Here is an 11,160-nt window from a genome sequence, read left to right on the forward strand (position 1 = left end):
TTATCAAGAAGCAAATTTATTGCACGGGCAACCATAAGCTAAACTAATTCTCAAGCAATTTAATAATCACAAAACAGTCTGCAATACCAAGATATATAAAACTTTTGCCAGCATGGAGCAACAACACTGAAACACTACAGTCAAGACAGCTCCCAGAAAAGATTATATGTTGCTACTTCAATTGCCACAGTTACAATCACCCATAATGACACATCAAATTACATAAGAGTATTAAGAGTATATGACAGTTGTAACAAAACAACTGCATTGAGAACTAGAAGAACAGACAGCCACATGAACCATATTCACTTCTTCAGATCAGAAAGCCTGGTGAACTACCAGTCTACCAATTGCTACCGTAGTCTCCATTTTTCACTTATATGTACATAGGACACCTGCGCTATCAGAATAGCCACAAAGCCAGTTCACTCGCTACAAATTAATCTTGACTAAATCCAAACAGATACCAACTCCTCTTAATCAACTTACAAAACACCTACACTTTTGTTGTCTCTACACCACCAATCACACAAAAGGAAATTAATCATCCACCTACTCGTATCCTACTGTTAGAATGGAGGCCTTACACCAGAGAATGGGCATTGCCAGATTCTGAGACACTGTCCTTTGAGCTCCCTGAATCTGAACCAGTAACAAAAATCAAATAAGACACAACCCAAAACCTTCCGTTCATCAAGAAGTTGGATGTTCAAATTATAAAGTGACAGTTCGATCGTACCACTGGATGATGAGGACCCACTGCTCGCGGCCTCAGTATCCTTCTCAATCTCCACTGATTGGTAAGTTGCTGTTGGCATTTCATCCCCGACATCTACACAGGGGCGGACCCAGGGCTGGTGCCGGGTATGCACCGGCATACCCAGAAAATTCGGAAAAGATTTAGTAGGCAGTATGCATCAGTGGGCTGAAACTAAGCAAAAGCCCAAGAAGTAAAAGTCTAGCTGTTGCACAGCCCACCAGAAGATGATGTTCCCCTTTGGCTAGCACTCATGCGGTAGGGTTTGGAGCAGGCGTTGGCGGCGCTGCGACAGCGTGGCGCGCTGTGGCACTGTATCATTGATCGGCAGCCTCATGGCAAGCACGACGCATGGACGGTTTGAGCGTCGTGGCGCTGCGGCCGGACAGCGAGCACCGGTGGCAGAGGCTGCCGGTCACTGGGCTAGGCGCTGACTAAATCACCTGGTCCAGTTCCACTCATTATCTGTCCATGTCCAAGTATACTCAAACTTCTTCAGTTCTTTGTCTCTCTGATTTTTTTTTCTTAACAGATGGAGACATAGATTGATTGAAAATTGAAAACTATAATGAGCTAACAAGTGAAATCAATGAGAGTACAAACTTCAAAAATTGAATACATGTTTTTGTGATTTGTACGCTGAGATCAAGTTGAATCAATCAGATTAGAATACGAAGAAGAATATGGGTATTCTTTTTCTTTCTTTAGCAAAGCACCATTAGATTCTGCTTCATCAGGCCATGCCCTATGCTTCACATTTCTAATGGTGATGGGAAACCTTAGAACAGGGAGGGAAAGTAACTGAACAAAGTGAGTTGTGTTATTTTGTTCTTCAATTCACCCTCAGGATACACCAATACTTTCCTAAAATTAAGACTATATTTGTGTCATCATGTGCATATAGTGTTTGATTTGCCTCTCTTGATAGCTAGCATGGGCAAACCCAGGACAAAAATTCTGGGTCCGCCACTGCATCTACATACTCATCCAACTGCTCGGCCTGTGTAGTGATCTTGTCAGGATCCTTGCTCTCCTGTAAACAACAAAACACATCTATTATACAATTAAAGGAATAGAAAAAGGAGCCTCCACGTTCGCTCTCATGGCCTAGAAATTCTCACATTAATCGAAGAAAAAGAAAAACAGAGTCCATATATAGAAATACAATTTAGAAATAGTTGAAATTCGAAATTAAAAAATAAGGAATATTAGAAGATGAGACTAGAGTCCATATAGAAATACACTTTAGAAATAGTTGAAATTCGGAATTAAAAAATAAGGAATATTAGAAGAGGAGTATAGAGTCCATATAGAAATACAATTAGGAAATAATAGAAATTCGGAATTAAAAATAAGGAATATTAGAAGTAGAGTATAGAGTCCATATAGAAATACAATTAAGAAAAAAAATAGAAATTCGGAATTAAAAAATAAGAAATATTAGAAGTAGAGTATAGAGTCCATATAGGAATTTAAAACTAACTAAAATTCGGAAAAAAAAAAGAAGCCACCACGTTCGCTCTCATGACCTAGAAATTCTCACATTAATCGGAGAAAAAGAAAAGGCAGAGTCTATATAGAAATACAATTCAGAAATAGCTGAAATTCAGAATTAAAAAAATAAGGAATATTAAAAGAGGAGACTAGAGTCTATATAGAAATACAATTTAGAAATAGCTAAAATTCGGAATTAAAAAATAAGGAATATTAGAAGAGGAGACTAGAGTCCATATAGAAATATGATTCAGAAATAGCTGAAATTCGGAATTAAAAAATAAGGAATATTAGAACAGGAGACTAGAGTCCATATAGAAATACAATTAGGAAATAACAAAAATTCGGAATTAAAAATAAGGAATATTAGAAGTAGAGTATAGAGTCCATATAGAAATACAATTAAGAAATAACCGAAATTCGGAATTAAAAATAAGAAATATTAGAAGTAGAGTATAGAGTCCATATAGAAATACAATTAAGAAAAAAAATAGAAATTTGAAATTAAAAAATAAGGAATACTATAAGTAGAGTATAGAGTTCATATTGGAATTTAAAACCAACTAAAATTCGGAATAAAAAGTAGCCTCCACGTTCGCTCTCATGGTCTAGAAATTCTCACATTAATCAGAAAAAAAGAAAAAGCAGAGTCCATATAGAAATACAATTTAGAAATAGCTGAAATTCAGAATTAAAAAATAAGGAATATTAGAAGAGGAGACTAGAGTAGTTATTATACATTAGTAGTTTTGAAAAGTTATTGCAAAATTTAAAATTATGTTGTCATTGTAATATATTTTAATAATATAATGAGAAAATATATATGATATTATATAAGAGAAAATATAATGATGCTAGCCGCGTAATCTACGCGGACCACCATGCTAGTTAACCATTATAAGAGCTCATTTCACACATAAGCTAATAGCAACCAAGAACAAAGCATGCTGCTCACTATTGCCATCGTCACATCACCGTTGTCCACCATCGTAGCGGTACTGCCATTCACCAGCATATCACTATCATTAGCCACGGAAGCATCAATGACATCGGCATTTTCACCATTAACAATGGCAGCCCGTCGACTCTTGTTGAGCGCCTTCTTGAATTTGTTGACGAATCGATCAAGCTCCCACTGTGTCTCGACATCCATCTCATCAATATCCAGCTCGATCTCACCCCCAACCAGCTCAGGATTGCCATTCCTCTTCCGCACAATCTGCAACACATTATGCATCTTCTCCTCTGGCAAGCTCTCCAACCCAACCCTCAACAAGTTCTTCTCCTCCAGGGTCATCTCCCTCTTGTTCGGCTCCCTTGCCTTCGTTTTCCGCATTTTCACATTCCCTGCCCTTGGTTTCACCTGCGCCGGAGCTTTCGCCGGTGGCAATTCCGGTGGCGGCACTGGCATCGGCGGCTCAAGGATCTTGAGTTCCTGCTCGAACCAAGACACCGACGCTTTGTACATCTTCTCAAAGGACGCGAGGAGGTCGCCGGCGAAGGTGTGGACCTCGTGTCCAGCAGGGTTGTACCGCAGCGCGTTGCTGAACGTGAGCCGGATGTCGGCGGCGAAGTCGTCGTGCGAGGGGTACCTTCCGGCGGCGAGGTTCGCCCTCACCGTGCCGAGATCCATGGGGCACTTGATGACGGCGTGGTAGTCTTGGAGTCCGAGGCGGTCGACCTCCACGGGGGCGTTGAACCAGATGCTCCGCTTGTCCTTCCGCAGCTTCGCCAGGATCTGGTCGCACCGCTTCCGCATCGCCGCCCTGAGCTTCGCCGGCGGCGGGGGGAGGCCCCGGCGAGGCGAGCCATGGGCGCTTCGGCGGCTTCTGCTGTTGCTGACCCCACGAGCCAATGCGGGAGATGAGGCGCGGACCAGGCCGAGGCCCAACTCGCCTGCGACTCCGCGAGGCCCATGAGAGTTCGTTTGGGCTATCAGTCCATTACGGACAAGAAGCCCGAGGGCGCGGCCCACATCCTTCCGTCTTCCCCGCCTTTCCTTCCCTGCCTCGTCGACCGCGTTATCCCGTCTCAAGTCTCAACTCCCAACCTGCGATGCGCCGTAGAAATTTGATACTCGTGTCACTCGTCGTCTTCCTTTGCTTCACTAATCACTCCAATGACGCGACACGCATCTCTCTCAAAAAGAAAAGGATTGGTATGTAACTGTCTACAAGTGATGAATTCATCACTCACGCAGTTCACTGCACATCGTCCCAGTACGCGCACTATCTTGGCAGCAAAAAGTTGTACCAGAATGATCTTGCGTTCTTGGCAGGACATGATCGATCAAAATAATCTCAAGCACTTTGGCTACACACAATGAACGAAATTTTGCAGCTCGGCAGCTCACCAAGGATGGGCGCAACTCAACCACGACTGAAATCGGTGCTGACACTTTTAGCAGCATCTTTGTGATTCAGCCGTGGTTTCTCCGGCGCGTCTCCTTCTGTTCAGAGAAAACCGAATAGTTCGGGTTCGGATTCAGTTCGAAGCAAGCATGGCTTAAAATCAGTTCATGCACACACAGCTGCCCCCTTGGCATTTGTGTGCACTGACACGATGCCGTCTGTCCTACGCGGGTTGGTAGTATGATGAAAGGGTTTGGAAACCGATCTAAAAAACCGTTCGGATCATCGGGTTTTTGACTAGCCATGAAAGTGAAATTGTCCGAAAAGGATAAAAGAGCGAACGACGTCGTCGGTCCAGCACAAAGCTCAGCGCTCAATCACGTCAGAGAAACCGATCACTTCGGGTCCGGGTTCGGTTCTGGAGAGCTAACTAAGGACTTACGGAGTGGTATGTTCAACTGTTCAGAGTATTTAACTTCACGGCCAATACGTTGTCGTCCACCAGAGTGCATGTGAGCGTCACGACGCATCGGATAATTTGACCATTCGTAGGTTGCTGTTGGCGAGCACGGCGAAACCCGAGACGCGGGTTCGGTTTCGGTTAATCCGTTTCGCGGTCGCGCGCGGCCACGGGCACACGGCCATGGCGCCATGCCGCTGTCTCCCCCTCGCTGGCTGCGACGCTTGACTATTTTTATTCTTCATCTCCATTTGATTGATTTAATCTCTCGTTGCAGCAGCAGGCAACGTGCAATCGGTTCGGTTTTGCTACTGTTCGGGTTCCCCTGGCCCTCTCCCCCCTATAAATACACGCCTCCAAAGTCCAATCCAATCCGCCATGAACACTCGGTGCTCGAGCCATTTCCAATTCCAAGCTTACATCGAATCACCATCCACGACAAAGAAGACGCATACGCTGGTGATGGAGCTCATGGCCTCCCTCATCAACATCTTGGCGCTGATCTCCGAGGCATGCCGCAGCGCGGAGAAGCTGCCGGCGGCGCTGATCACTGGCGGCGTCGTGGAGGCCGCGGCGGCGATCTTCGTCGCCTTCTTCAAGCCGCCCGGTGGCGTATTTCAGCACCACGGCAAGGCACCATTCTACCTGTATTACGGCATTATAGGAGGCGTGGCCATCTTCGGCTTCGCGGAGGCGTGGGCCGGGTTCTGGGTCTCCGGCGACCTGAACGGCCGGCGCGCCGTCGGAAAGACGATACTGTGGGTGTCGATTTTGCCTCTTGTCTTGGTAGCTGCGCTCGGAGGGTTCGTCTTCATGAGATAGTTGCAAACCTATGTTAATTTCCTCTGTTTGTACGAGTGGGTGTAATCTCCTGTACCTCTGTGTGTAGTAGTTGTAGCGTGTATGCACTAGTTTTTGCTTTGTAATTTTTAGCCTGGTGTATTTATGATATTTCAGTTATTATGTGATGTAACAGTATGATTGTTAACTTTTACAAGGTTTTATGTAATTATACATAAGGTTATTTTTTGTGTGATACTCCCTCCGTTTTTTAATAGTGACGCCGTTGACTTTTTCTCACATGTTTAACCATTCGTCTTATTCAAAAAATTTATGTAATTATAATTTATTTTGTTATGAGTTATTTTATCACTCATAGTACTTCAAGTATGATTTATATCATATACATTTGCATAAAATTTTTGAATAAGACGAATCATCAAACATGTGAGAAAAAGCCAATGGCGTCATATATTAAAAAACGGAGGTAGTATGTGATTATGCGCGTTTTCCTTGCATTTCTTTAGCTACGGATGTTGTACAGGTGTACCTCTTTTATGAGTATTCCTCCAATCTTCTGCTTATATCCTTCTCGAAATCATGGCAGTAATCAACCAATCATAATCTTAAAAGAATCATGGTAGACGCAGAGCAACCAGTTAGTACATATTTGAAAGAACAGGCCCTTGCATTGCAGGGCCGTATCCTGTAGGCTGCGGTGTTTCAAAGCAGGAAAAAGTACACCGAAGGTCCCTCAACTTGTTATCGAGTTACAAAATCGTCCCTCAACCGCAAAACCATACCGGACGTCCCTCAACTAACAAAACTGTTCACTTTAACGGTGGTTTTGACCCCGGTTTTATTTGAGGTGGCGGCTGAGTCAGCGTGGGACCCACGTGGGCCCCACATGTCAGAATGCCAGGTCGTCTCTCTCTCCTCTTCTCTCCCTTCCTCGTCTCTCCCTCTCACTTCTCTCCTCTCTGCAGGGCGGCTGGCGGGTGGGGAGGAGGTCCGGCAGCCAGCGGCGGCGCGTGCGACCTCGGGGTCGGACCGTCGGAGAGGCCCGGGAGGCGGCTGCGGCGGCGGCGGCGACGCTTGAGAAGGGAGAGGCGGCCGGTGGCGCCGGCGCGGGAAGAAGCTGTCTTCGGCGTCGTGCCCGCTCTGCCCTCCACCGCCTGCTTCGCCCGCCGCTGCCCCGCGCTCACACACTCCCGCCGGCGACGCCGCTGACGGCGCGGGCGCGAGAACTGCGGCCATGGATGACGACGGCGGCGACATCCTCGCTCCCCCCGTTCCGCTCCCCGTCGGCGCCATCTTCCTCTCCCGCAGCGCGCCTGCCCGCCGCTCGTCTGCTCCGTCGGCCGGCCGCTCCCCGCGCAGTCGGCGGTGGCGAAGGTGACCGTGCCGGCGTCGAGGTCGTAGCCGACGTGGATGTTCTGCTGCGCCAGGTTCCCAAGGATGGACACCGGCTGCTGCTTCGTCGTCGCCACGATTGCCAGGCACAGCGTCCCCTCCTACACCGTCACGGACGCGTTCTCCGGCTTCAGCGCCACCGCCGCGCGGCCGCCGCCACCGCCGAACTCCAGCGTCAAGTCCGGACTCGCTTGTTCGGTTTGCTTCCTGCTGGATGTACACATGAGGTCATTCAAGATCAGTAACTCATACTCTATTCTAGCAAGCTGGCTGTTGGTGAGAATTCTGAATTCTCATTGCATCGCCTAACGAAGATAGAAGATCGGAGTGTTATACATCAATCAATTTCTTAGCTGGGAATGTTACTCCTGCATTGCTCTACAATTTATGGGTCATGTAATTTGATCTCTCACAGAATCTATAGCGAGGTAAGAAAGCGAAACCGGCGCCACAAAATATCTTGAAATTCTGCTTGTTCATACACTGTTCTTCTGATTAAAGAACAACTTAGCTTGAGATTGTTCTGTTCACTTGCAATTTGCAGGAGTAACAAAGCTTATTTTTGCATTGCCCGAGTCCACAATGATGCGGGAGCTCGCCGCCGATGCCACCGTCTTGTTGCCGACCCTGACGAAGTCGAGGACCACGGTGTAGTACGTGTCCACGTCCCCGGCGACGAGCGGCGTGCTCGCTGCGCCGAGCTCGGTGACGTTGGCGAGGGTGCCGAAGTTGAACGCCGACGATGAGTTGACGGAGTGCGGGACGAGGCTGTAGGAGAATCTCCGGCCGAGCGACGCCTCGCCGCCGAGCTGCGTCACGAGGGAGACCGCGTCGCCGCTGAGCCCGACCAGCCCGTCGGCCGGGAACGAGCCGGCCGTCGTGGTGGAGCAGCCGAACTTGACGCTGCACACGCCGCCTCGTGGTCGTGGGCCTCGTGGGTGGCGGCCGGCGGGGGAGCCCGCGAGCCGCTCCTACCCCTGCCGCCCTCCACCACTGCCCGCCCGCAGGTCCTCCCCCCACTGCTGCCGCGTCGCCCGTCGCCGCCACCACCGCAGCCGCGTCGCCATCGAATCGGGGAGAAGTCAGAAAGACATGAGGAAAGGAGAGAAGAGGGGAGGAGAGAGATGACCTGGCATCCTGATATGTGGGGCCCACGTGGGTCCCACGCTGACTCAACCGTCACGTCACACAAAACCAGGATCAAAACCACCGGAGAATCTAAAGTGAACGGTTTTATTAGCTGAGGGACGTCCGGTATCTGGTTTTGTGGTTAAGGGACGATTTTGTAACTCGATGATAAGTTGAGGGACCTTCGGTGTACTTTTTCCTTTCAAAGCATAATGAAGAAATCAAACTTGTCAGGTCTCAGATGGCTCGCAAGCAGTTCTCCGGAAAAGGAGGAGAGAAGAAGATATGGACATACGGGGTTAATACTAATGCATTAGCATAAGCTGTTCAGTTCCGGGTTCGGTTGTGACATGTACTGATTTCTTTGTTAATAGTTAATCAGCGGAAATCATGTCTTTTTCTTATTGGTGGGTCCCCGACTGTGGATCTTTTTGCGCGCCTCTCTTGGTTTGGATTGCAAAGAAGCCTACCGACCCGGTTTCGGGTTCGGGTTCGGGTTCGTTGCTCAGCGCTTGTGTTGCTTTGCTCAGGCATACTGCATACATATGCTTTCAGAATGTCTCTATCAATCCGGGTTGAAAAAAGTGGTCTTGTTGAGATGAAATTGCTTATCGGCACCATTCGGGTTCGGTTCAAGTCGTCGGTTTCCTGTACTACTGCTAGTCAGAAAACCGAGCTACGTGGCCGATCGGGTTCGGGTTTCCGAGAGCAAACAACGTAGCGTGTGCTCGTCATTTTGCAATCGCTCCACTTGCTGCGAGCTCGGCGAACGGTTAATCTGGACGCCATCCCTACGAAAACCCGAGACGCGGTCTGGCGGGGGTCGGTGCTTCGGTTCGGTTCATGGTATAGATGGCCTTTCGGCCCGCCCGGCACGGCCCGGCCCAGGAACGGCCCACCAGCCATCGGGCCGGCACGGCCCGATCGGCACTTCGTGCCGGGCCGTGCCGACCCATGGGCTGCACCTCCCGCCCAGGCACGGCCCACCAGCCGTCGGGCCGTGCCGGGCCGGCCCGAAGGCGCGGGTGGCCCATCGTGCCTTTTTATATAAGTCTATATTCCATCCCTCCTCTTTGGGCCGTGAAATATATATAGCGAAAATAAGTCTATTTGCCGTCCCTCTTCTTTGGGCTGTGGCATATATATAGTGAAAATAAGTCTATTTTCTGTCCCTCCTCTTTGGGTTGACATATATATATATATAGCTAAAATAAGACTATTTTACGTCTCTATTCTTTCGACCATGGCATATAATATGTCTATTTTTACTCCCTATTGTTTATGTGTCGGGCCTAGCCTGAGGCCCATCGTGCCGTGCCGGCCCGGCACGGCCGGGCCGGCCCGGTAGTCGGGCCGGGCCAGCACGGGCCCAACCCCTAACGGGCCGTGCCGTGCTTGGGCCGGGCCAAAACGCCGTGCCGTGGGCCGGGCCATCGAGCGTCGGGCCTTTTGGCCATCTATAGTTCATGGTGTGTGGGCTGTGTTCCCTATGGGACCATTCGGGTGATTTAATTAGCACGAAAAACGGAGTAGTTAATTAGCACGTTGATTAATTAAGTATTATTTAATTTTCTTTTTAAAAATGGATCAATATAAATTTTTTAAAGAACTTTCATACAGAAATTTTTTTAAATAAACATACTGTTTGTCAGTTTAAAAAACGTACACGCGGAAAACGAGAAAGGAGTGTTAAGAATTTGCTCTTGCAAACACAGCCATGGATGGACACGATGGATCATGGATCGCTGCGACTTGCCCGCGAATGAATCTCCGTCGAGGGCTCGAGGCAGTCCTGGGTTTGGCTTTGTGCGTCGGGTTTCGCCGGTGTATTAAACAGGCACAAGCATAAAACTCCAAGTCACCGAGCAGCTCCGATTTTTTTATTTTTAGTTTTTATTAAAATATTTACAAAACTAATTTTGTGTTTTAAAAATTTACAAAACTAGTCACCCATCGCCCGTGGCAGATGGCAGTTGCCTCATGCCTAACGGGCGGCAAAGAAGGGCGTGCCATTTTGCAGATGGCCCCCCTTGCTGCCCTTAGGTTATAAATACCAAAGAGGCCGCTTCCAAAATGCCAAGCCGTCCTCGCCGCCCTTTTGCAGGCGGCCCCCGCACAGTAGAAAATCGCCCTCTATAAGGGTGGCAAGGGGGCCGCCTGCAAAAATGTCCCTACGGACGGCAGGAGGGTAGCCTGCAAAATGGCAGGCCTTCCTTTGCCGGCCGTTAGACATGAGGCAACGATCGTCTGCCACGTCATTAAAATCGATCTTTAGGAGGGATTTATGGACCAGTAAGTCCAACGTGTGCAAAGTATTCCACCCGAAAAATCCGTCGGGAAACCGATAGAGTATATGCGTGGCCGTTCGGGTTTATCATTTTGTATTTCTTCCGCTTGCGCGCGTTGGCACTGCACTGCTCACTACGCTCTCGGCGAGTGATTACTCTGGTCGCGCGACAACCCGTAACGCGATCTCGCGGTCGCGGGTTCGGTTTCGGTTGAGCTGTGGTGTGGATCGCTGCAACTTTTGCTTGAAAAATGAAAAACATGTTCGTCCGCGATTTTCTGTCCGTCGCCTCTCACTGATCGAGAGATGCAACACAGTCTGAGCGATCGGGTTCGGTTTTTGTGCTCTGCTTTCACCATGAAGTCATCACCAGGCTCACTGCGTCTGCCTCCTCGCACCATTCAGCATTCACCGAGTTGAAAAAACCACAAACTAAGGCGTTCCCCCTGATGATACAGCACGCGAGCTACGCACGCACAGACATACGGTA

At 48.5% G+C, this 11,160-nt stretch overlaps 1 protein-coding gene and 1 long non-coding RNA gene across 3 annotated transcripts in view; one reads left to right on the top strand and one right to left on the bottom strand.

The window, feature by feature from the left end:
- LOC4337040 (transcription factor GTE4) overlaps nt 1–4,381 on the bottom strand; it is a 40,323-nt gene extending 35,942 nt beyond the window's left edge. The window contains exons 1-2 of one of the 2 annotated variants that reach the window (XM_026024973.2): nt 3,207–4,381; nt 844–1,790 (exon numbers count right to left, since the gene is read on the bottom strand). In XM_026024973.2, the coding sequence (XP_025880758.2) occupies nt 1,686–1,790; nt 3,207–4,010 (909 nt within the window). In that variant the 5' untranslated portion in view covers nt 4,011–4,381 and the 3' untranslated portion in view covers nt 844–1,685. Of the gene's footprint in view, nt 1–843; nt 1,791–3,206 lie in introns of those variants that run through there. The other variant, XM_066310043.1, reaches the window with a different exon arrangement.
- A 2,418-nt stretch (nt 4,382–6,799) lies between these two features.
- On the top strand, nt 6,800–8,787 carry LOC136356307 (uncharacterized). Its single transcript, XR_010741022.1, has 2 exons — nt 6,800–7,683; nt 7,800–8,787. It is a non-coding gene; the product is annotated as an uncharacterized lncRNA (long non-coding RNA).
- Nucleotides 8,788–11,160: the final 2,373 nt, after the last annotated feature.

This window comes from Oryza sativa, chromosome 4 (genome assembly GCF_034140825.1).
Source record: "Oryza sativa Japonica Group chromosome 4, ASM3414082v1".
Classification (NCBI taxonomy): domain Eukaryota; kingdom Viridiplantae; phylum Streptophyta; class Magnoliopsida; order Poales; family Poaceae; genus Oryza; species Oryza sativa.